Source organism: Dermacentor andersoni, chromosome 11 (genome assembly GCF_023375885.2).
Source record: "Dermacentor andersoni chromosome 11, qqDerAnde1_hic_scaffold, whole genome shotgun sequence".
In the NCBI taxonomy this organism is placed as follows: domain Eukaryota; kingdom Metazoa; phylum Arthropoda; class Arachnida; order Ixodida; family Ixodidae; genus Dermacentor; species Dermacentor andersoni.
In genome coordinates this window covers 120,700,653-120,726,395 of record NC_092824.1, presented here as the reverse complement: position 1 = coordinate 120,726,395, position 25,743 = coordinate 120,700,653, and the positions used below count along the sequence as shown (strand labels likewise).

Sequence of the window (25,743 nt, the reverse complement as noted above, 5' to 3'; positions counted from 1 at the left end):
ATTAAGAACAGGATAAAATGGGCGCAGATGGGCTTGTGCCAATTTGGCACATGCCAAGATTGGCACAATGGTACAGAATAAAACTGTGCCATTGCCTAGAAACTCTTGTCAGCATTTGTTGCTGAATCAGTGCACCAACGAATTAAATGTAAGCACACAAAACAAACTCCACATTGTAGCCCTTACTGCGTGCTTTTCAGCAAGAAATAACTTCTCCTATGAAGCATTATCTAAAGTGTTTACGGGGTCCTTTCATAGTTTTATAACATTTGTGTGTTCACTTAGCTTTCATGTAGATTGCAGTGCATACTTAGATACCTTAATGACTTAATTAAACTGCTAAATATTGGATCTTGTTTTATATCTAGCCTGTTATGCAGTAGGACCAGAGGCATATCGCCTAGATGCACTTCTCACATAAACACACACAAGCACACAACCAACCACAGACAACATGCAGAGGGAAATAGCGACAAAGATTTGGACAAGTGAGAATTATAACACAAAGTCAAAGTATCAATTAAAGAAAATAATAATAATTGCAGGGCCTTCATGGCAGCCAGAAGCATAATTCTTTTTAGCCATTATCTTTCATAAATGGTCAACCAGTTAACTTACATGCCAACTTCGTGCCTGAAAATGAAGTAATAAGAGAGTGGCTAAGCGATGAGGTTGCACGCACCCCGAACCACTGTTTTGAAGTCTGTCTTGTCACTCCGTCTTAGAAAGGGAGCCACCAGTGGATGTAGTGGCCCCACAATAACAATTGCATCCTACAAAATTTGTGACATGCTTCTCAATACTGGGATGTCGCCACATGCGCAGCACACTTTCACCTGGTTGGCATATAATTTAGCATAAGTATGATTGTCAACACAGTGAAGTTACATTTTTTGTAATATATATGTATGGCATGTAAGAGTAAGAAAATCAACAAACTGTTTCTTCGATACATCAAGCATGAATTCAATGCAAGAGCAAGAAGGTTATACAGTAAAGTAAGAATACCCTAAAGAAAAAAGGCAAAAGTATAGAGAGTAATACACAATAACAAATACACATCGATTTTCTTCTTCACGAGTTGAAGTGACCAGCAGAGGTCTCAGGCTGGAGCGAGGCTCTTTGTCGGAACGTTCGCTCCAGTGACAGCCTTTGATCGACCTTTGCTGATCACTGTCTTCATAAGCCATTTGGGCAATGATTTTCAATGCTCCTGTCAACAATCTTTTGAATGTGCCATAACTGAACTATTGCTGGTTTCGGCCTCCTGACTTCCAGATATCTTACCGCCGCATTCTTTGCAAAATTGTGAACACCTGCATAAGCTAGACATGCGCAACATTCCACTACATGTGGATGCTTGCACAACCTCCGCATTTTGTACTGTACACCACATGGCAAGTGTTCATAACCCATACGCATACCATTTCACCACACGCTGCTATCATGAAGGTCACAGTTACTCAAGGGTAGTATTTTTTATCAGTTTCTTTTGCGCTATTCTATCATTCAAAGTGATCATATCAAAGCAGTTTCCCAGCTTTGATATGATCACTTCTAGGACAGCAGGAATGGACAGCAGGTCACTTCCCAGTGCTGTTCAACCACCCTCACTTGTGCAAGCTAAGCTGTCCACACGTTTTGCCTTAAAATTTCGCATTCTCTATTGCTTGATCTCATTCCCAACTACCTATGTCTAGCTTCTATACATATCAATATATAAACAGGGAGGCATGATGCTTGAGTGCCTACCTTTGGATCAGGACCGCCAGCTTCCTCCTTCTTGCGCTTCTTGCGCTTGCGTTTCTCCAGTTTGGTGAACGCTGGCCGTAGTGCCTCCTGAGGGGGCAGCGGAGGGCCCTTGAGCAGTGGGCCTGGTGGCCCTGCACACCAACAGTCGAGAATGCATTCAAGGAACACTACCACTAAATCAGTTAAGACTGACGAAGTACTATTATAAATGTTGAGTACAAAAGAAAATAAAGGCCAAATTATTTCTGTTTCTTGAACTCTGTGCTGAAACTTCAGCACAGGTGCATCATAAAAAAAAAAAAAAAATTCATTCTGGGGTTTTACATGTCAAAACCACAATATGATTATGAGGCACACCGTAGTAGAGGGCTCTGGAAATTTCAACCATCTGGGGATCTTTAATGTGCCCCCAATGCACGGGACACAGGTGTTTTTGCATTTTGCCCCAACCAAAATGCGGCCACCAGAGCTGGAATTCGATCTTGTGACCTCGTACTTAGAAGCACAACACCATAGCTGCTAAGCCACCACGGCTGGTGAGGTACGTCAGTGTGACATCGAGGATGTTGAAGTATTTTTCTTTTATTTTTTCCCCCGTGTTTTGGCCATTGTCCCTCAGTAAAAGTTATTAAATCTTGCCAAATTCAGTCTCTGACTCTTTTAGAATGCAACACAGTCTATATTTATCAACAGAAAAAATTACCTAACTAGGCCCCAGTAGACACTGTCAAAAGCTGTGACACGACAGCAAGCTGGTGTGGGAACTGGTGCCACCTGTCTTTTGATTTTTGCATCTTTTCTGGTGTACAGCAAGAGCGGCTTTATTAGTATTGTAGAAAGGCAGTTTACTATTACAACTCAAATAATCTTTTCGTTATTGCACTTTTAAACTACGTTGCAAGGCTATGCAACTTGCAGAATACTGAACAACACAAACCACAAGATAGCAAAATAAGATTGCAATAAGATAGCAAACAAGAGGTGTTGCACATTGCACTTACCACGACGCCCCCTCCCTTTTCCACAAAATATCAACCTGTTGTAACCTAAAGCTGTCAGGACACTGAGAAGCATAGGTGATAGCGGCCATATCATACGCTTAACACTCGAATAAGAATTTTTTTACAAAGGCTGTGTTTCATTCAACTGCATTTAAGTTCGCACAGATAGTTTCCATAAAGTACCACCAATTTTCGCTAAATTTTATCTTGGTGGTTTTTATAGCTCTGCCAGGGCAGTGGGCCAAAATCTTCGTGGCTCGTTAGACACGCTCGCATACGTGCTTGCATACATAATTTATTGCGAAAGCCCCAATTATCCATATATATGGAACCTCACTTGCACATTAGCATAACTGTGATGTAATTGTCAGCGGCACATAGAGCGGGAAGTTCTGTTGCCGTAGAGGTCGTTACATGGGACACTTTGAAGGTAATTGTAACTTGTAAGGCCTGGATGATAACAGCGCCTGTGGAGCTGGTGGCTGAGACAGATCCATCGGTGTAAATGTGCATTTTTTGTTCATATGCCTCGTTCAGTAATGACAGTGTGAATTGACGTAGAGCCACTGTTGAATGACAAGTCTTCTTCGTTATTCCCGGAATCGTGAGGCGTACTTGTGGTTGTCGTAGGAACCAGAGGGGTAACAGTGGTTACCCCTGTGGTTATGCGAACAAAGGATTAACTCGAGACTATTTACAAAGTATATTTACAAAGGATAACTTCAGCGCAGGCCAATCTTCGCTGTCCAAGCAGAGGATGCATAGTAAAGAAAAGCATTACTTATGTGGTGACTCTGCCTTTCCCTTATGACTCCTCTCTCTCTTTCTCTATTAAGAAAGAAAATTTAGCTTCAGCTGTACTTTTGTTGGACTTCCCAGTATGCAGCCAAAAGTGGCTGCTATAGCCCATCTGCCTAGTGTAAAAAATGCCAAAGAGTGTGTTTAAGTTTTTGTATGTTACGTTACGTTTTTCTATATTTCCTTCCACGTATATGCTGCTTAACCAAATGTGTTTTCTTTCCAGAGTGCTGTGTCCACAGCCCTAGATTACTACCTGTAATGAGGCTATGTCTACTAGTGCCAATGTATGTAACACTAAGGGAGATCATCTATGCTGGCCACTGATGAAAATGAGAAAGAGCTGAAAATGTTTTGTTTACTCTTGTACTGTGCTGTCACAGTTGCGATAAGCAAAGAACTAATGAGGCTTCGCATGCCATGAGCCCTAAATGTTTTTTGTTCTTTTCACCTTAATTTATGACATATTTGATGCCATATTCCATGCTCCAGCAGCAACTTGATAATCACAGCCTATTAAACTTTTAGCCCATTTTTCTGTACTTGTGTTATTCTTATGTTAAATCAGTAAAAATTCAGTGCAATGCCATATACTTCCCCCTCCTCCTCCCAATTTTTTTATTGTGTTTTTATATGATGTGTTGTCCTGTTTTTTATTACTATTCATGTATGCCACATGTGATAATGTGGTTGACTGTTTTCTGGAGTTGTGGATGAGGCAAATGCAATGAAATGTATGTAATTAAATTTTTCTGTGAGAACACACCAGTTTTCTGGTCATCACTGTCCTCTTGGCCCGAATCAACAATTTCTCCCTCTTCGAGGTCAGCTGATGGAACATCCTCTTCGGGATCCGCACCACCACTGTAATGAGAAAAGATTGCACAGCACATTAAAATCAAGCAGAAAGAAGCTAAGTCTATCATTTACTTCAGCCTACTTGTATAGGAAAGAGAAAACGGCGAACTTTCCAAGCAGTACTCCTCGCATATCGGCAAATATTTTTCAATCTGGCTGTCCACCTTTCCGTGTGTACTACTCTTAAGGGTGCATATTGACCACTACACTGAAGGAAGGCAATTAAGTAGAAATCAAAAGTATACGAGAACAGACTCTGAGCTCAAGTGCACTGATATGGTATTGTGGCATTTACTGTGTAGTGTAGTCATATTCTTCCATGAGCATACCAGCACCAGTCATGTCTCCCAGTTCTTACAAATTGGCGTCCCAGTGCAATAGGCACCCTGCTGCATTTTCTTTTCTAGATGCCACTGCACACATGCACATCAGGGGAGAACACACAATGCAATGAATCATGGGGCAAGCCATCTGTGTCCTCACGCAAGAGGGAAATCTTGAACCTCCTTCCCAGAAGAGTCATCAATCATCCCTCTCCCCAAGAATAAGACATGCTGCAAGCTGCAAACGCTCTTTTTTCTTGTCAAGCACACTGAAACTAAATAGCAATATAAATTTTCCACATGCTCTTGCTGCTTTGTGCAATACCAGCTGGCAACCGCCTCCAGTAGAAGAAAGTGCTCTCACTTTTGCCACTGTTTTGGCTGTGCAATGACAACGCACTAGCACAAAAACCCACAAGGGCTTCATCTTTCGATACTCACAAGTGTAAGGTTAGAACTCAATATAAGCAGACAAGAAAAGCATAAATATTATATCTCGAGAAAAGATAAATGTGGCTCATGTTGAGTGGGCCATGTGAAACAACCACTTTTATTTAGCACAGATAACGAAATCCAACTTGCAAGCCCTACTAGTAAATGAGCTTTTTTGTCCGAGGTGTAGCGAAAACATAAGCCCCACAAAGCCCAACATATTCTTTTATGTGCTGTCATACACCTTAAAATTCTAACTTAGGCACAGGAAACTTAACACAAAGCCTATAGCAATGTTTATGATATGCTGGAATGAAGCTCCAGAGTGGTGGATAGTTCAGAAAATCAACTACTAAATAATTACTACACTGATATTTTAAAATCATAACATTTTATTGTTTTTTGTACGAATGAACTCTCATGGCCAGAAATAAAGGTGATCAAGTCAAAATTTTTTCTGATGTGGAATGGTGTTTCAGCTCTGTGAAGTTGAAATATGGGGTCCGACGTGCACTGCACAACCCACATACACAGTGGGTTATGAAGGGGACCTGCAGTGGAGGGCTCAAAATTAACTTGGACCAGCTAGGGATCTTTTACGTGTACCCAAAGCACAGCACACATTTTACATTCTGCCCCTATCGGAACACAGCCACCGTGGTTGGGCATTAAATGTGCGATCTTGTGCTAAGAGCTCCATGGCTACTGAGCTATTGCAGCAACTATAGCGAATACATCAGCTGGCGACATTTAACGTGTGCAGCTTTTCCTGACCGTGTACGTGCACAGCTGCAAGCACGGCCAACTGTTTTTTGAAAAGTATCAAACATGCACAGCTGTCCCAAGATAGCTGTGTTATTCGAGTGTTGGCCAAATAGATCACTAGGGGAATGAAGTTACATGAATATAAGGTAAAACACGGGGAATGTGGGAGATGGAAATTCATAACGATGCTCATCGTATGAATATAAGGTGTTATCTTCAGCAGGATGGCATATGCTGCAGGTGAAGAATGCCACAACGCATAGAGCAAAATTCTTTTCCTCATCACACAAGGACAGCACTAACAACCCCTGCAAGATTGCTTTGGTTAGTAATAAACACACTTTATTTATCCTGCTGAGTAATTAAATGGTTTTTATTTGAAATATCACGGGAGTTATCTAGTCCTAACACTTTGGCAATCAGCGGATAGACGAGAAGACTAACACTACACTTACAATTTCATTCTAGTACCTTCTTGTCACTGCGCAGAAGGTACTATCAAGAAGGTACTTGTCATTTATGCAAAATGATAAAGAAACGAGTTGCAGCATTTTTAGGCGAATTCAACCTTTTCCTCGGGGGGGGGGCAAATAACATTTCTTAAATTTGGCTGAAGATTTCGTCGATTTCGGATTGTCTCACCCAGCCTGACAGATTTCTGTCGAAGGTGGTTACATTAAAATTATTAAAAAATACACTTGATTTGGCAGGAAAATGCATGGCCGCTACCCTCACTTTAATAGAACTGGAGCTGGAAAAATAAATTCTGAGCTACCCAGTTACCAACACGTACAGTGCAAAATGTTTGACAAAGTGCGGTTCAATTCAAGAGCACTTCATTGTGTGTCAGGCACAGAAAAGACCCGTATCAAGTGCCTGTAAATTCAGAAGACAAACTTGTGAGCAGTGCTTCTCAATCTTCTGTGTGCAAATGGCATATGGAACATGGAACATGCATTTGCCTTGTATAATGCTCTAGTAAAAGCTTAAGTTAGAAAACTGGTCTCAAAATGCACAGTATCCGTAATGGCTCCACTTCATTTTTTTATTTAATTACGTGCCGCTTTTATCAGTGGAAAATCTCCTCCTTAGATAATTTGCTTAGTTTGTTGCTTAACCCAGGATTAATATCAATTAGCAATACCACTCATTTCCAAGTACTGTTACACTTTTCTATTCAGAACATTCCGTACCATAATCGTTCTCTTATTAATACAGGTTCGCAAGAATTCAGTAGCGCAGAACACTGCGCTTTCCTAGTTCAATTAGCATTGTCGCAGATTTCGCGGCATATTTCCCTTCAGGTTATTTTTCAATTCATTCCCGCTTTCCGCCACATTGTATGATAATGCTGTGCACAATATAATTTATTAAAGCTTGCTGCTCCCAAATAAATAAAGAGAATCAAATTTTGGCCCTGAATGAAGGAAAGCAACAACAAAAGAAAAGGGTATCTTATAGTTCATGGTACGGTAGTTGCCAAGATAAATCAACAAAAGTGACATTCAACGGTAGTCTCATTCGTAATTCTGCAAGCCCACAATATTATTGTACGCTATGATACCTGCTCTAAATATATAAACACATTGCCTGCATCAGGCCACCTCCAGCAGCAGTGGAAAGTCTGCTGTTTTGTACTACTGGGCATGACTTGCATCATTAATGTGACACATCTTAGACACAATCCGGCTGCCAGCTACAACGAAAGCTGCAACAGGCACTTCCAGCACGTAAGGTGCCAGATGATAGCAATAAGGCACTCAATGATGGCTGAACAGTGCTCTCTATGTATAGAAAAATTTTGGAATTTTTCAGATCCATTATTCATTTTTGCTAGTTACTGCAGAAAGCTGCTGTAGCAAAGCATGCAGCATCCCTTAGGCTGCAATTCCCAGAGTAATGAAGGTGTATTTTAGACCTATGTACAATGTTTCCGTTACAAAAAAAAATAAAGAAACAAATGATTGGGCAATTTAACACTTGGGTTTGGGCATTTGATATGCATGGTTGTCATGATACTTCATTGTAGTGTGTAGCTCTACCACTCAAACGCTCCACTAGGTATTAACTATTCTGCATTAACAGTCATTAAAAAAGGAGTCAGTTTTAACCGCCTCAAGCGGCGAGAAAATCAAAACTGAAACCATACTTCGGGCACGTGACGTAAGATCATGCGTCAACCCCCCCTTAAATCGCTATGAACCTGCGCTCGCGGAATAAGTCGACGGACGAGGGCCATTTAATCAGGCTATTTTTTCTAGGCCACCGAAAAAGGCCACAGCCGCTGCACAAGTAAAAGCCAGGTCTGGTAACACCGGTGCGATCCAGCTCCTCTATTGGTTCGATTCCGTCTTCGCATGCTCACAGCTGTCAGTCATTCCTGCGACCACGTGACGACGCATGTGACCTCGTGAATCGTGACGTGCTTGTCCAAAAAGGCGCGCCATCTTTATTATTGTTTCTTTTTTTTTTTCGTTTAAACTAGCTTCGCCATTTCTTATCAGTACTGCTCCAGAAATGAGTGGCCAAATTTCTTGCTTTCCTCTCGACGCTATCCGCGGCGTTAGGCTGTTCAAAACGGCTCAATACGATTACTTGCCTCGTCACGTTTTTGCGAACACTCGAGCGGGGAGATACGGATTTTTTTCTTGGGAGGAGGGAGGGGGGGCTTGCAGATGCATAATCTGGCCCAGAGAATTTAAATATAAACGCCATAATTAGTGATTTAACGACGGTATCACTAACTTCTACAAAAGCAGAAACGGCCTGCTAGTGCTCATCATGGATGGTAGATTTACAAAGCGAGGTTGAGTACTCGCCAGCGGGAAAGTCAGTTAACTGACGAAAAATAAAGACGTTATTCCGCAACCAATCCAGACGGCATACAAAATGAAACAATGGCCCGTGGAGCTCGAGCGTTCCACAAGTGCGAAATAGCAGCTGGCAAAATCTCATCAAGCGAGCATCTAAATATGGCCGACTAGAACAACCGCCTTCCAGCGTAAAAGCTGCTTACACATACTGTACAAGACTTGCAATAAACTCTTGATATGCACAGCGTGATAGCGGCTAAAGCTGCTGTTTTACAGTGAAATAGATCATACTTGAGGCAACGATCGAAACAGCACTGGAGCGTCCAAGGAGGAGCACAAAAGGCATAAATAACGGTTAACATACGGCAGGGACGCCCCGTATAAGGGGCCCCGTCAAAGCAGCAGCATTAAGTTACACAGCGAAAGAAACGAAGCAAGGAAATCTCTCTGAGCGAGTTATAGACCCTGAACGCTACGACTAGTCCATGCACAAGTGAAGCGAAAGAGATCGCCCAACACCCAAGTGAAGAAGCGTTCGCAGTCAGGCCTAAGCCCGGATGCGTCCGCCATTATCGACGTGGCCCCCATTACCTTGGTGGTAGGGTTCCGCACTTCGGGAAATCAATTCGAGAGCACAGTTTAGCCATCGGCCGTACTTTTGCGGGGAGGACAGTTAGCGCTGAGAAAGAACTCGCGTTTCAATATGTAGGTTACCCGACCTTTCCATTTCTCCATTCTGTGTGTCTTTGTTTGCATGCCCAACCTTAGGGAGAGCTTTTGCAAACACACTTTCAAGGGCCATCTACGCGCGGCCGGCTCTCGGATGTGCTGCGCCACACTGCAGAGATCGATCTTGTTATGGGGGTTTTCAGAGTGATGTCGAAGTGTTAGCGCTAATCGCGGACATATTCCTCCAGAAGTGGGAAAACACTGCGTCTCGCAAACGACACACCACATTTGACCGCAACGTCATCCTCGATGAGGCAGCCCGCGGCGGCGACGCGAAGGCGACGTCAGCAACAAGCGCTGGAACGCTCCTATTGGTCCTCACCACTTCGTGGTTCTCACTGAAGGCATTTCCGACATAAGAATACTTAAAAGTTGATAAAGTTAATATTTATTATCACGTTAAAAATAATGAAAAGCATTCCAACTAGTGCAAATGATGCATAATAGCTTAGTTTATTAAATATAGAAGACGCTAGTAAAAAACGTGATCATCATCATCAGCAGCAGCACATTTTTGCGTTATCGGTTATCGACTGCAAACAAACTGCAGCCAGCAGCATGCATATACGCCGGGCGTATTCCAGCCAGGACAAACGTGATTTCTTATCCACCGCTTTCCTTTGTGGCCGTGGAATAACATTGCCATTAGAAAAAGACGCTGAACTTCGTTGTAGCCTCTGCTGCATCGCTGCAACCGATCCCTCACTATGGTTGTAAGTTGATCAGAGCCGGTCGATTTTTGTCAGTATGTTGACAGCAGCATGTGGAATTTTCAGTGCTCCAGCCTCAAGGGTGTCACGTTCGAGAATTGGTCCAAGACGTTCACTTGCAGGCCCGAGCACTTCTTCGAGCCCAAAGATCAGGATGAACTGCTCGAGGTGAGCGTATCAAGTACACATCGATCGTGCGCACGTCTGTCATCTGAGTATTCTTATTGTTTCGTTTCCTTCCCCGTTTCTCGACAACGTGCAAGGTCTTGGATTTCGCCCGCCAACACGGGAAAAAAGTGCGAGTGGTTGGTGCTGGCTTCTCGCCGTCAGACATCGCATGCACGTCGGAAGTCATGATCAGCATGTTGCACCTGAACAAGGTCCTGAAGGTTAGGTATGCTTACGCTTGGCCTATACTTTCAGTGCGACCGATATGCTGGTCTTACCTTTTTATTACCGTCTTTACACTGATAACTGTCACTGAGAATTTATTCGTGTATCACCACGAACCTATTTTACGTCCCCTAGATGACGCTCCCCCAGCGATTTCCAAGTACCCCTATTATGCATCCCAACGTCTTTCAACTGACTTCCCCCTAAGGCACACTCCCTGCCGTACTAGACTGTTTCTCTTCCCTTGGCACCATCCATTCACGGGGCCCTGTAACACTTAATTTTGAAGTCGTGAAAAGCATTTCACACAAAAGTGCACACGTTTAGAAATATTTAGCAGCAAAAAGTATCATAATTCGATCATAGAAGCATAGTTATCGTCATTCAAGGATCTCCCTTTGACCCCTGCGGTGCTTCCACTCCTTCACTGGCTTGCACTGCAGAGGCTTCTGTGTAGTGAGTGGTGCCCGCAATGCTCTGCTCACTTAACGGCATGGTGGCGTGCAGTTAAAATTTGGTTTTCACTGTTCATGTAGGCGTCACTCCTTCCGGTTCTAATGCCTTCGACACGCAAACTCGTAAAGTGTTCAACTTATGACTGAGTTGCCATAGAGCTTATATACTACAACAGGCTATCGCTCTAGCTCTTGTGTATGCATTCAAAGTAGTTAAAAGAAGCTGAGTAGAGTTTTTTTCTGTGGCCGACGAGTACTGCGGTGTGCCAGTGGTTGTGTGGGCTAGTTCATGTTGTCTACCCGACAATGGATCCTGCTTTTCGACGGCGGCTAAAGCCTTTGCAGCCAACAACTGCACACCGACGTCGCAGTTTCCTGTTCATTTTCACCGAACGACTTGTAAAGCGCATTTTGCACAAATGACTTAACTGTGAATGCCACACATGCTAGGTTTGTGCTGCATGCCTGCTTTCGTTCAGGCAAGTTGATGCATTCAGAAATTGTGTACAAAAAGACAAAGATGCCGTGGAACGTGCAGACCCACACTGCAGTAGTGGACAGCAAAGCCTCAGCGATGGCACAATCTTGCGCTTCGGAGGAGCCACAACTTGAGCAGATAACAGGCATCAAATACCGGAAGTGCATCAGTGAATATTTATGTAGCTGCTTTGAATACGGTGTTATTTTATTATTTTAATGTGAAGCATTCTTTCAGAACGTCAGGCGCTTAGAGTGTGTCTATCCATCTAGCCTCCTATGTCGGGATGTCGTCATGGTCGTTTCTTCAACTGGGTATATATCGGAATAGGCATAGGGGGCGGGGCATGGCATCCATGCATACATAACATGAATGACACGTGGCATGGGAAAGGTGGGAGGTGGAAGTTCCAAGACAATGAGCAAAACGAGAACAAGGTAAAAGCCAGAGCCAGCATTTCAATAAATGGACTTATCTTTTGCAAGGTGACATTGTTTTGCTCCATGTCATGGCATCTAAGTTATGACATGTAAGTCATGACATTAATGGTATGAATTACAAGGTGCTGTCGTGGTCGTTGGTTTAACTCTACATATATTAGGATATGAATGGCATGTATGCGCGACTCTGACATGGATGACATTATATAGATGTCATGACATCAATGACATGCACGTCATGAGTGACAAGACATGCATGTGCATTTCATGTCATGACCACAGTGATATCACAGGCTTGTCACAGCATGTATATTGTGACATAAATGGTATGAATGACATGATACGATTGTGGTTGTTTCCGTAACTCGATATACATTGGGATACGAAAGTTAAATATTCGGCAGATATCTGCCTGGTTGTGGACAACTGAATCAAAAAGGAGTACACCAAGCAAAAGTTATCTTAAAAACTCGGATGTTTCGGAGCCCAACTGGCTCCTTCTTCAGGGGTGCGATGTCATGGCATGCATGTCATGACATCAGTGTCATAAGTGAGATGACATGCATTTATTTAACTGGATATATTCTGGATATGCATTTATGATATGTATGTATGACGTGGTTCTCATGAATTTCATCATATTCATGACAAGAATGCCATAAATTCATATCATGCAAGCATGGCATGACATTATTACCATGACAAGAACTTATGCCAACCCAGTGGACCAAGTCGTCTACTAACTTGGGCCTATGACTACAGTCGGTTCTCGTTACAGCGGACCCTGATAATCCGACAAAAAGGCCCGTTTTATCCGAAGTCCGTAATACCCGAAATGCCTCACTTCTGAAACTTTCGTCGCGATGTCTAACAACTTTATTGCAAAGAGCAAGTGACGAACGTCCAAAGTAAAAAAAAAAAAAAAAAAAAACCTAGTAGTTTTGTCCGAAAGGCGAAGCATCGATTGTGATAGCAAATTAAACAAGCGCGGTATCAGCAGCGAGTGAATTGATCTTCGTGCTGCCTCTCTTCAAGGCGAACTAAACGTCAAAGCACGGCGCATGTGAAGCTACCGGTACTGGGCGCACTTTGTCCGCATCGCAGATCGCTTTCAAGATGAGGCCTGCGCGGGCGCGCACTTTGTTCACATCGCAGATCGCTTTCAAGGTACGGCCGGCGCGCACTTTGCCCACATCGCAGATCGCTTTCAAGATACGGTGCCCGCGCGGGCGCGCACTTTGTCCACATCGCAAATCGCTTTCAAGATACGGCGGCAGCGCTGTAAGCAGCCGGAGTAGAACCCCCCTCTCTCTCGCATGTCCCCACCCACCCATGCCTCGCGCGCGCGATATTGAGCCGCGATGGTCGGCTGACATTTAAAGCCCCTTAAACATCGTAAGGTAACGGCACGCTTTGAAGAATACCGCCCCCTCCTAGCGCGCTCTGGCCGACGCCGCGTCGCTATTGGCCTAATAGCATCACATGGGCTCTCGCGCCGTGCCTCAGCGCCATTTTCGCTCGAGAAGGGTCTGCAGAGTGGCGAGGAGCGCATGCTGGCGCCGTCGCTACGCTCGAGCGGTGTAGGCGGCGCCGCGGATGAAGAGGGCGTGTGGAAGAGAGGAGAAATGAGGATGAGTGAAGGCAGAGGAGTAGAGCGTCGCTACTTTACAAAGTTTAAGGGGCTTTACTGACCCTCGCAGGTAAGTTGTCAGCCTGTGTCAACATGGCAAAAGTATGTTTTATATGCCCAATGTTGAAAAAAAATTGCCGCTAATTTCGTCCGCCGTAGCCGATAGTATGTTGTAGCGCGGTCCGTTATAAGCAAACTTCGTTACATTAATAAAATAGCTAAATCAGACTAAGGCTGAAATATGGTCCATTATATCCGAAAGTCTGTTGCACGTGGGTCTGTTATAATGAGCGTAGGTACATGCTTGTGTTTGCGACGCCACTATGGTCATTGCATCGTTATTCCAGCTTCCTAATCTGACTTGTTTCTGATTTATTGTGTGCTGTCTGTGCTGGAGATGGGTGACATGCGTAAGAAGATCCCAGCATCTTGGCTTCAGGACACTGGGTGGTGTTTGCATCTGTTCAAACAGCGATTGGAAAGCAAGTTTCCCATAAGCATTGATTTCCAAATGAGGCACAGCAACGTGCTGCCTCTTCGTTCCTCCTGAAGCTTTTACAGGATTTTCAGGGGCCTTCTCCCTGTAAGCAGGCCGCTTAATCAAACATGCTCTTTCCTGGTGCACATAGTGTCCAAGTATAATGACGGGTGTACTGAATTCTGCTATGTCAGCGTCATCACTGCTCAGCCAAGGCGAGCAGTGCACCACTCCAATGGTCCGAATGGCTGTGAAAGGACATGGCCTTCAGGTTGTGCTACAATTTTGCCATCGATTCACCTATTTGTGTCTTCCAAGTGGTACCGTGTGCTGCCATCCAAGAGCATTTAGTTTCTGTTTCTTACCCATCTTGCACTTCCATGCCACTCATTCACATGAACTCGGTAATTCATAGAAATCATGCAGGCGTCGTTACCATCGTCGTACTCTTGCTTCTGTCGTCACACACATGCACTGTTGCGTTAATTCTAGTTCACTGTGCTCTCAACACACTCACAAATACAGGATTTACACGAACACATTGGTCAACCTGGTAATGCTTTGCGGAGCCTTAAACAGCGCTGCATAGCCAGCTGCCTGCAATATGCTTTGCATAATGTAGATGCTCACGGCGCGTGGGATCTGAATATTTAATACGTATTGTATTTTAAGCATTCTTCTTGCCCTTGCAGAAGCTTTTGCAGCTGTTGATATCGTTTATATTGTTCGTGACATTTTCACACATATAGCCAATGAACGAGGGTGCCATAGCATCGTCATGTGCATTCATGTAGAATCCAAACTAGCTGTGCATTGAGGGAGGCACGTGAAATAAATCGGTCATTGTTGTGATCAAAATTTGGAAGTAGATTTATGCATGGTTCATTCCTTTGTACTGAGAGAACCTCCTTGTAGCATTTAATATTATCTGTAACCACCAAAGAAAGGGTAACAGGGAATCTCGATAAACGGAAATTGCTTAAAACAGAACTGCCTCTTAACGGAACACTATCCTCATGGTTGGTTGGTTTTGTATTCGTGCAAATTTACTCAGCTTTGTCTCTCAGTAAATGGAACTCCTGATAAAGAGAACAGATTTCCCTGGTCCCTTGAAGTTCCATTTAAAGAGAGTTCACTTTTTATAGATGAAGAATGTAAAAGGGCTCTGAAGTGTTTTTATTTTTTCAGGGTTAATTGTTCTTGCCAAATGCGACTCCCCAGGGTCAAATTTATTTATTGTAAATTTAAAATTTTCAGACTGACCTACTACAAAAAATAGAATTTACCGCAAAATTTTTAGAGTGACCATAAATTCACAAAAAAATTCACCAACAATTACGATACTCCCTAATGTAAAATTTGAGCGCACCTCCATACATGTTTTCATTTCACGATATATTGGCTGGCACCAACAATCTTTGTCGTGCGGCAAGTTGCAAATGGAGCGAAATGTGCTGCGACTGCCTCATAATCAGGAGATCGTAAGAAGCAATGTGTGGGTGACGCATCATCGCGATTCACAACAGCCACCGCAAACAGACCTCATGCAGCGCTTTGTTTCCTTATATGGTATCGGTGGCATCATCAGCGAACAGACGATGCACCCTGCTTTGGCGCCATCTCATAGCCATCATTGCTGCAGAGCCTGTCTTGCGCGGTACTACGCTTTTCTTCTCACAATTTCGCCATACCCTCCTCCTCCGCTTTCTGCTTTATGGTTCCACTGCACTCTCCTCCTCTGCATTGCTCCTCGCACTCTCCTTGCTATCGTCATCTTTCATCCTCCGCTGCACTCCGCAATCACTCTTACATCCTTCGCTGTGGTCATTCACTCTGCCACAAGGGACGCCAATGCTTGCCGCTGGAATGGCCGCCTAAAAGCTGCACTCTAAAGATATTTTCAATAAGTAAACATGCATTGTATATTCATGAATACAAATGGGCTTACAGTAAGAATAACTAAGTAGATACACTGAAACAGATATGTTCCGATTTGGCACTTGGGTATTCATTCGCATCGGAGGAATTGCTGCTCAACTCACTTGCAGTAGAGCAACCTGTGTGCACCTCCAGTGTAATTGAAGCCATAGAATTTCTCACTATAACACCTAGAGGGTAATCTGGCGCCACCGTCTATAGGAGTTTCTTAAGGGGGCACCGTGCCGTCATGGGAGTGACGGTATATGTGTCTGCGAGTCTTGTGTTGGCTGGTGTTGTAAGAGGCTTCGTCTAAAACGTGGATATGGCTACGCAAATAATGCGTTTTCAAAGTAAAATCTTCATAAAATGTTTCCATTCACGCTTATTACATCTTTACTCACCCACGATGCATGACCAAGCGAAGAAAAGCAAGAACAGACGACCAACTGTTTCAAAGCGAGCGCGAACCTTGTCGTCTGTCCTCCAACTTTAGCGGCCCGCTGATACTTTTTACGTAACATATAATTCTACATGCAATAACAAGTTCTCACAGTTAAACAAAACATATTTTCGCGTAATAATAAAGCTAAAACAGCTTTTCACGTGCTGTTCTAGTAGAAAATGAATCAATGTGACAGACGGAACGGTACTTGCCAAGCGCGTCTTCAAGGTGTCCTGTCTCTACGAGAACGATGCCAATCCGAATCCACAATATACCGGCATTCCCATGCATACCACAGTGCAGCAGCGCCAGATTTCCCTCTAGGTAATGTAGTGAGAAACTCTATGATTGAAGCATTTTTGTGAGCGCACTCAAAAAAACTTGATGGTTGTGCGCCTGTCAAAAAAACCAAATTGCTCAGAAACTTGCATTCTGTCGCTTACGAGGGGCAATCAGTTTTCGCAAGCCGAGTCTTTATAAAAAAAACGTAGGCATGGCAGCATCATTTGTGTATACCAGCGCCTGCCTGTGAACAGATGAACACCCCTTCTTGCAACAGACGAGCGAGCATCTAGCAGTGACTATTTGATAGATTTGAAACAAGATAGACATCAGTTTTTATGAGTACAACGAATAGAAACAGTCCACGAGACAAAACTAAAACTGCCATGTGGGTGTGCGAGCAGTCGCTAAAACACCAGTGTAAAGAAGTTGTGGAATGAAAACGAAGAGACATGGAGCAAAAAAGAAAAAAATTATTGTATCCACACAGGGCGGCAACACTTGCTGGGCAACAAAGAGTTGAAAAATTGGTGCGTTTTTCAAACATTCAGCAGGTGCTGTAAATATACGGCATCAACCATATTGTACTTGTTCACAGCACCATATATTTACGACATTGATCCTTAAAGGGTGCGGGGATGCGTGACTCTCAGGTGTACCCTGATGTTGTTTTCCTCGCATGGCTCGCATCTCCTGTAATCTGGCTTCTCAGTGTGGCTTTACGGAGGCAGTCGGTGTGGCTCTAGAGTAGTACGAGAGATGGCGCAAGTGTTGCACTGTTAATGCCACTTAAAGGGCCCCTGAAACGGTTCGGACAAATTTTGTAGACGCGTAGGGTACAGCTTAAGTAGAACATTCGCACAACAATTTAAGTGAAGCGTTACGTATTAATGGAGCTACAAGCGATTAGAAGTTACCCTCCTCCCTAGCCACGCTTTTCCTCCTCAACTCGTTCGCCGAGCGAGCTGGGCTAAGCTCCGCCTTAACTGGTTCTGCGTCACGATCCGACGTCACATCGTCCACTTCCGGTTGTTTTGGAGCCCGCCCCCGCCCGCGCGAGACCTCTCCGCTAGGCGCTTGGCCGTCGACCCCAAGCGAGAGCTATCGAAGCAGCGTGCGTGGCGAGCATTCAGTCGTAGCGCCGAACGTGTCTTGTATTGCTGTAACCACAGGCAAGCTGGTCATTTCAGCAAATGACCGGAGGCATAAACTCAAGCTGATGAAGGAACTTTAGCGTAGACATACGTGAGTGGCCTGATCGGTCTGCACGGTCCACACACTTGTTTGCGCAGCGCTTAACCATCCAAACAAAGCGCTAATATTGCTCTAACCAAGTGTAAAACATTTTAAACATTTATAAAAACAACGTGTTGATGATTACACTCCTGCAAAAAATACACACCAGCAGCAAAGAAGAATACACTTCGTTGCTGCTACTGTGTATGGTTGAGCTCTGTGCCACCAGGTGGCTGCACCGTGCAGACCATTCACATTTGCCCTTCTGCTCATCTCATGGCTCATCCCGTTACGGCACAGTCAAGCGGCCAGACTCTGTCCCCTTGCGCTTGCGTTTGCCCTAATACCGGACTCGCGAAACGCTATTGCGTTAGTAATCTTGTGGTGTAAAGTGACGGCCACAAACGCGCCAATCCTGACGCCGATCGGATAGCGGCAGTCCGATGCGCAGCAGCCAGTTCGCTCGTACGCTGCCTTGCAGAGGGACACGATGTCGCAGCTTGACATACTGCCAGTCGCTACGTTTGCAGTCCACAAGGCAACAAAGCCGAATCATAGTGCTCGCGAAAAGACTGAGACCGACTCTGACCGCGGAGCTCTCGTCAAAATGGAGTACGTTGTAACACAAGCAGACGACATTTGCTGTGTGCCGGAAGTGCTTAAGTGTACTGAAAAATTGTTCTAGTGCATTCTCTTTATGTTACTTTCTTTTCATAAAAACAAATTAACTAACATTCCAACTATTGCGAAGATCATTTGTTTACCATAAAGTTGGAAAAATTATCGATCACGCGCCCTTGTCAGCCAATCGGATAGCTCGCCCCACTGACGTCGTATGGGTGATTTCGGTCATATGGGTAGGGGCGGCTTAAAATTCCGCCGAGCAGTGCGCTGCGATCGGCAGCGATGTGTATTTTTAAAACCTTATAATAAATTACATGCCTTACGCGGGGCACTTAGATGTGTCAATTAATGATCAGAAGGACCTACTCTAATGGCTCAGTACGTTTGTAGAAAATCGTCAAAAGCGTTTCAGGGTCCCTTTAACATCGGGGTTACTTGGGCGCAGAAGGGAGGAGGATGTTCCTCTTTGGCTCGGGGTCTGCAAGTGTCATGGACTTTCCGCACAAGTGCTGATTGTTGCGCGCCCATCGGCGTGTTCTGAGAATAGTAATTTGGCTAGGAGGCATTGGTGTAGGAAAACTGCAATAAATGCCCTTGTGATGGTTTGCACTACTGTGTTATCAGATTTAGATGCACGTCAAAGAACCCCAGGTGGTCGAAATTTCCGGAGTGCCTCACTACGGTGTGCCTCATAATCAGAAAGTGGTTTTGGCACGTAAAACCCCATAATTTTTTTTACTTTGTTATTGTTCCTTTGTCCCAAGAGCACGGGTGAGACTCCACAAGGGTTAAACAGGTTCTTTCACACGCTCGCAAAGACTTGCTGAAACTAAAACTTGTTGATGGCTGTATGTCGGTTATTTAATAATGAATGTGTTCATGTACACTCATTAGTGCACACTAGTCTACTCGTGAGTTAGTATCGCAACCTATAGTTGACTAGGTTGGTCTGCCACCTGTTAGGGGAATTGCAAACAAGTTGCATGCAGAGCAGCTGCATGTTGGCTGTGCAGTATGTACTTATTCAGTTTGAGTCATTTACCTTTAAAGTGCCTGTGAGCGGCTATAAGCTTTGGTAATGGTGCATTTGTGAATTTACAAAAAGAAAGAAATAACTGGACAAAAGAAATCAGCATAAAACATGAACAGCAATACAGGATAGAGCAAGCAAAGAAATAAAACATATTGAATTAAGAATGGAAATCTGTAGAAGAGCACACATGGAAGCTCTAAATATAGAGATTATCATGAAGTCAATAGAATTATCTAGTGGGTCAAATTAAACAACACGCAGAAAAAAAAAGCATTAAAACACCCCATTGTTTCATTGGCTGATTTGAACAGATTCCCAAATCAAATGCACCCCCACCTTCTATGTTCCCAAAGTAGAAAACTAACTTAGAGATAATAACAAATCTCCTAAACAAAGTAGAAATATAATGTACACCCGATTTTTTACCAAAATGGGCAAGGGTCTAATAGGGTCTAATGGCAGTCAGCGGCAAAGCGCTTCTTTGTGTAACCCTGCTTTTCGCTCTTGGCAGGCCGATCAGGTGTGCTGCGAACTTCAAAGGGGCGGCTGCGCCCGTATGACGATCCCGGACGCTTCCATCAGGACTGCCTCGTTGCACATGCGTTCACCTGGGCGGTTATCATCCACGTGCAGTCGGCAAGCCCAAAGTTCCCGGATGCAAGAAGCCGGGCGGAGGATCACGTGGTGTCTGCCAACAGCTGTATAAACCGTTCAACACCCAGGCATCATCCCAGTCAGCGGCAAAGCGCTTCTTTGTGTAACCCTGCTTTTCGCTCTTGGCAGGCCGATCAGGTGTGCTGCGAACTTCAAAGGGGCGGCTGCGCCCGTACGACGATCCCGGATGCTTCCATCAGGACTGCCTCGTTGCGCATGCGTTCACCTGGGCGGTTATCATCCACCTGTAGTCGGCAAGCCCAAAGTTCCCGGATGCAAGAAGCCGGGCGGAGGATCACGTGGTGTCTGCCAACAGCTATATGAACCGTTCAACACCCAGGCATCATCGCAGTCAGCGGCAAAGCGCTTCTTTGTGTAACCCTGCTTTTCGCTCTTGGCAGGCCGATCAGGTATGCTGCGAACTTCAAAGGGGCAGCTGCGCCCGTACGACGATCCCGGACGCTTCCGTCAGGACTGCCTCGTTGCGCATGCGTTCACCTGGGCGGTTATCATCCACGTGCAGTCGGCAAGCCCAAAGTTCCCGGATTCAAGAAGCCGTGCGGAGGATCACGTGGTGTCTGCCAACAGCTATATAAACCGTTCAACACCCAGGCATCATCGCAGTCAGCGGCAAAGCGCTTCATTGTGTAACCCTGCTTTTCGCTCTTGGCAGGTGAGTTTGATTTGCCAATTGCTGTAACTAGTTATATTGTATTATTTTTTTTCGCCGCTGACTGCAAAAATGCCTGATACATGCTCTACTTGCACCAAACCCGTGGACGGGAAGTGTTTGAGTTGTTCTCGCTGCGAAAGATGTTACCACTGTGGAAAGAACTGTTCTATTATCTCGAAAAATGCGTTTTCAAAAATGTCGACTGCTAAGCATGAAACCTGGACATGTCCATCATGCGAATCCAGTACAAGCAATCACTCCGACTCGGATGATTGTGATGCTTCTTTTGGTCATGAATTCTCTGCTGTTAACAGCAAGCTTGACCAACTGAGAGTTACGGTTGAAGCACTCGCAACTAAAGTGGCGGAACTACTTCAATTTAAGGACACAGTTGAAGAAGGGGCCGAAACTGTTACTGAAATTCAAAAGTCAATTGAATTCCTTTCTAATAAATATGAATCTGTAAAGTCTGGCCTGGAAGCTAACCAAACAGCGTTAACTCAGCTACATGCCCGAGTGGAATCGCTTTCTGAGACTGTTGACGCTCAGGCTGAGCTACTGGATAAATCAAGGTGCGCAGTTAATGATCTTGAACAGTACAGCAGGCGATGCAACATTGAAATACATGGCCTCCGAACCAACCCTAACGAGAATTTGGTTTCTTTCATGGCTGATCTAGCTCAAAATCTTGATTTTTCGGAATTTGAAGCAAATACTATTGCTTCAATACGTCGAATGCCGAACAGAGACAGTTCGACTCCCCCTATCCTTGTGCAGATGCGTGTCGTGGCGTCTAAAGAAAAATGGCTTGCGCTACGGACAAAGCTTCGCAATTTGCGTACTGATGAGTCTCATCCTCAGTTGTATTTCAATGAAAATTTGACAAGGACAAACAAGGAGCTTTTCCGATTGGCCAGGTCCAAGGGAAAAGAAAACCAGTACAAATTTGTGTGGACACGTAACGGCAGAGTTCTGGCCAAGAAATCCGAAGAAGTGAAGGCTGTCATCCGCATTGAGAAGTTGTCTGACCTAAATAAGATCTGCTAAGCATGAGCAATCTCTAATTCCTTACGTGTGCAACTTTTTCTGAAGCAACAAAATATTTCACCAGTGACGCGCAACTTGCATTTCGCGCAACGCACGTTAATATCCGTAGTATACGAAAGCATTAGGATGAATTCATGGCCGTAACTTCACCTTTTCGTTCTACATTTGACGTATTTGTACTGATGAAAATTAACATTTCAGCTGATATTTTTAACCAGTATGCAATACCGGGTTACCAATCAATTTCATGCACATGACCTGCAAAAAAAGGGGGCGGCGTCGCAGTTTTTGTGAGAGACAGTTGGACTATTACAGAGCTAAATTTTGGCTTCCAGCAAGCAGAAGTTGTAGCTTTGCGTATAAGCACGCCAGCTCTCTCTTTGGTACTCTTTGCAGTATACCGACCCCCCTGCTTTAATGGCAGGCTCTTTTTGGCCGAACTTGACACCGCCCTCTCAGCTCACTCGCATGAAGACTATATCTGTGTAATAGGCGATATTAATATAGATACCTTTCGCCCTTCTATGGCTCTGGTCGCAGATTACCTTGATCTGTTATCAAAATGGGGACTGCAACCAACTATCCAGAAAGCAACGCGAGAAGAATTTCTGGCAACTGGTCGTCTCTTGCATCGACCATATAAATATAAGAGCTCCGAATTTCGCCCTACAATCTGCTATCGTCGAAGCAAAACTGTCGGACCATTACTTTGTTTGTTGCTCTTTAGCCTGGAAATCGAACCCTCCAACAGCGGATCGCGGCAAAAAAGAAATATCCATCTGTGATCCCAAAACCTTCTACAGACTGGCATCGGAATACGATTGGGAAGTGTTCTTGGAAAAAGTGTCCCCGATAGACATGTATGATAAACTTGTTGAACTAGTATAAGAGTTTAAGAAAGCAGCTACTCGCGTAGTTGAAATCGGGCAGCGCAATAAAGAAAACTCGTGGATGACCTCCAAAATACTATCGGCTATAAAAGAAAAGGATTTGCTCTGGGCCCAGTCGAAAAGGGCACCTGCTTCTATCTTGCTACGGTCAAAATTTAAGGTTGCGAGAAATAAAGTGAATGCAATGATTCGTCAGGCTAAACGAGTACATTTTTGTAACAAGTTTAAGAAAGCAGGCTCAGATACTAGAAAAACGTGGTCTTTGATTAATAATCTAAGAGGTGTCAAAAGGCGTGGCAATGATGGAAAAGATTTCGTGTCGTATTTTGGCACTGATGAAGAAAACATAGCTAATGAATTCAACAAGTTTTTCTTGCAAGTTTCGGGTAGTGCGCAACAGCATCCCTTATTTTGTACTCTTAAGAACAGCACATTCAAATCGGCACACCTACCTTTGCTAAATGAGGATGATTTAAGTTCAATTATTTTCAGTCTTAAGCGAAATAGATCTATGGGAATAGATGGAATTTCAGTGATCTGAGAACCTTGTTCGACATACTTAAAAGCGTGTTGCTGTCGCTGTTCAACAGCATTATCTCAAGTGGCATGATCCCGCCGAACATGAAAGCGGCAATTACCCCAATTCACAAAGGTGGTGCACATAATAGATATGAAAATTATCGTCCTATTTCAGTCTTGCCCTGTTTGACTCAAATATTAGAAAAACATCTGCTGTTTACAATGACAAGTTTCTTAGATAAGCACAAAACCCTGTCACCGCGTCAGTATGGCTTTGTACAAGGTAAAGGGACGGAAATTCTTTTGGAGGACTTTTCTGACATGTTAAATCGTTCTTTTGAATGTAACCAAGTGGTGTGTGCACTGTTCCTGGATGTCAGCAAGGCTTTTGACAGCGTTTGTCACACTCTGTTATTGTGTAAACTATCCAGGTTAGGCTTCCTTGGAGTGTTTCTTTCGCTTTTGAAAAATTTTTGACAGCAGAGAACGCAGTATGTCTCGATTGGGCGGGCAAAGAGTGCTTCTTTGCTAATAAAAACTGGCATTCCTCAAGGTTCCATAATTAGTCCCCTGTTATTTAACGTCTACGTGAACGACCTTTTGAACGCCGTGCCTGTAGGCCTGTATCAGTACGCTGACTATACTGTCCTCGCATCCCAGTCACCGAACTACTCTGACCCCCTTTCTTCTCTTCAAGCTGCAGCAACTATTGCTATGGACTGGTTCTCACGCAACCTAATCAAAGTAAACAGCTCTTAAACTCAACTTATGTTTTCACAGCCCGATGAAGAAAGTAGATTTGAACCAGCAGCTGCTCTTGCACGGATCTAATTGTTCTCAATGTCAATGTCTACCCCTGAGCTATAAAACTACAGTGAAATGCCTAGGATTATACTTTGACAGTGCTCTTTCTTGGAATGACCACTTATCCCACGTTTGTAAAAAGCTCCAAACCGTCTCCTGTGTGCTGTACAACATTAGATACTATATGCCACTTTCAATACGCAAAGCTATTGTAAACGCTCTCGGTTATAGCGTACTGCGTTATGGCATAACGATCTATGGTCACTGTGCAGTTCGTTGGAAGAATAGGATCAATTCTCTCCCAAGATCTTTGTTAAAAAATATTGGCTATGATTTAGGCCTGCGCCCCAATTCTGATGTTTTTAAGGTATTTTCGCTACCTGATTTTGATCGCCTTTTGATGGAAACTATTGTCCTGAAACATTTTTGGTTTAGTGACTATAAGATTCCGTATGTTCCCACACGGTCTCTTCGACTGAAGGAAGCTTTTTGTATTCCCCGACGGTTTACAAGGTATGGAAAGCGAGTAAGAGATTTTTACGTTCCCTTTTACTTCAATAGGTTGCCTCCAAGTGTTCACCGGGCAAAAACTGAATATAAAATAAAAAAGATGGTGCGATACGCTAGTTAGTGGGTGTACGACGTTGTACACGCATGCTCCACCACTTGTCAAATGAATCCTGTGAATTCACTGGTTACTGCAGTATTTGTTGCACTGATCTGAGTATTGCCATGCTATTTTGTTTTCCTTCCTCGCTCTTTATTCTGATGTGTTTTTTATATGTAACTTGGGTTCCGTGTCTATTTTTATTTTGCCACTCTACTAATTTGATGTTCTCTAATTTTTAATGTGCGTTCATGCCTGTGTGTTTATCTGCGTGGTTCCGCTGCCTGTCGGGCTCTGCCACTCAAGCCCAATGAGGCTATGGCAGGCCGGATGTTTGTACATTTTTTCAATACTTGGCGCAATAAAGTATTATTATTATTATTATTATTATTATTATTATTATTATTATTATTATTATTATGTAACAATACCTTGGTTTGGGCGAGTTGGTTGCACGTTAAAGAACACCAGGGGGTCGAAATTTCCGGCGTGCCTCTTAATCAGAACGTGGTTTTGGCATGTAAAACCCCATAATTTAACTTTTGGGGGGGGGTGGGGCAAGTTGGTTCATCTTGACAGTTTTCATAGAAATGCGATAAAGATGACGAAAAGAACACATATGACAGGACTGAGACTACGCAATCGTATGTATGATCTGATTCACTTATACTCTCTTTTGTGTATATGATGATGAGTGTATGATGTACCTGATGTGCAGAGCATAAATATATAATTATTTGAAATAAACACCAGTTGAAAGTAGTGCCAGCCCTATCATATGTGTTCCTTTCATCTTCTTCTTTAGTGTGTTTTTATAAAAACTGTGTTGTACAATGGCGACTGTTGGAATCTCAGCGCTGACGCCCGTTGTTGCAAATGGGTAGCAAGCCCCAAGGGTAGCGTGGCCTGGCGGCCTGGGGCACAACTGGAGGCATCCGAAGGTCCCGGCAAAGCATG

The 25,743-nt window shown here is 43.9% G+C and overlaps 3 protein-coding genes and 1 long non-coding RNA gene across 12 annotated transcripts in view; 3 read left to right on the top strand and 1 right to left on the bottom strand.

Moving 5' to 3' along the window:
• kermit (PDZ domain-containing protein GIPC-like protein kermit) overlaps window positions 1–4,921 on the top strand; it is an 86,178-nt gene extending 81,257 nt beyond the window's left edge. Inside the window, exon 7 of one of the 2 annotated variants that reach the window (XM_055075502.2) lies at window positions 4,817–4,921. The gene's annotated coding sequence lies outside the window, so the exon portion shown is untranslated. Of the gene's footprint in view, window positions 1–3,777; window positions 4,320–4,816 lie in introns of those variants that run through there. The other variant, XM_072285260.1, reaches the window with a different exon arrangement.
• LOC126539316 (uncharacterized) overlaps window positions 1–9,758 on the bottom strand; it is a 34,047-nt gene extending 24,289 nt beyond the window's left edge. For 2 of the 5 annotated variants that reach the window (XM_050186096.3, XM_050186098.3), the window contains exons 1-3: window positions 9,462–9,758; window positions 4,318–4,415; window positions 1,753–1,883 (exon numbers count right to left, since the gene is read on the bottom strand). In XM_050186096.3, coding sequence (XP_050042053.2) covers window positions 1,753–1,883; window positions 4,318–4,415; window positions 9,462–9,544 — 312 coding nt within the window. In that variant the 5' untranslated portion in view covers window positions 9,545–9,758. The other 3 variants (XM_050186102.3, XM_050186100.3, XM_055075495.2) reach the window with 3 other exon arrangements.
• Window positions 9,759–10,007: 249 nt separating this feature from the next.
• The window catches only part of LOC126539337 (L-gulonolactone oxidase-like), a 92,802-nt gene continuing 77,066 nt past the window's right edge, over window positions 10,008–25,743 (top strand). For 2 of the 4 annotated variants that reach the window (XR_008614301.2, XM_055075501.2), the window contains exons 1-3: window positions 10,008–10,184; window positions 10,248–10,349; window positions 10,445–10,570. Coding sequence is in view for 3 of the 4 variants with exons in the window: in XM_055075501.2 (XP_054931476.1) it covers window positions 10,179–10,184; window positions 10,248–10,349; window positions 10,445–10,570 (234 nt within the window). In the remaining variant the exon portion in view is untranslated. The remainder of the gene's footprint in view (window positions 10,185–10,247; window positions 10,350–10,444; window positions 10,571–25,743) is intronic. The other 2 variants (XM_055075500.2, XM_050186145.2) reach the window with 2 other exon arrangements.
• Window positions 10,584–25,170, top strand: LOC129386958 (uncharacterized). The gene is made up of 2 exons (XR_011890929.1): window positions 10,584–13,647; window positions 20,104–25,170. It is a non-coding gene; the product is annotated as an uncharacterized lncRNA (long non-coding RNA).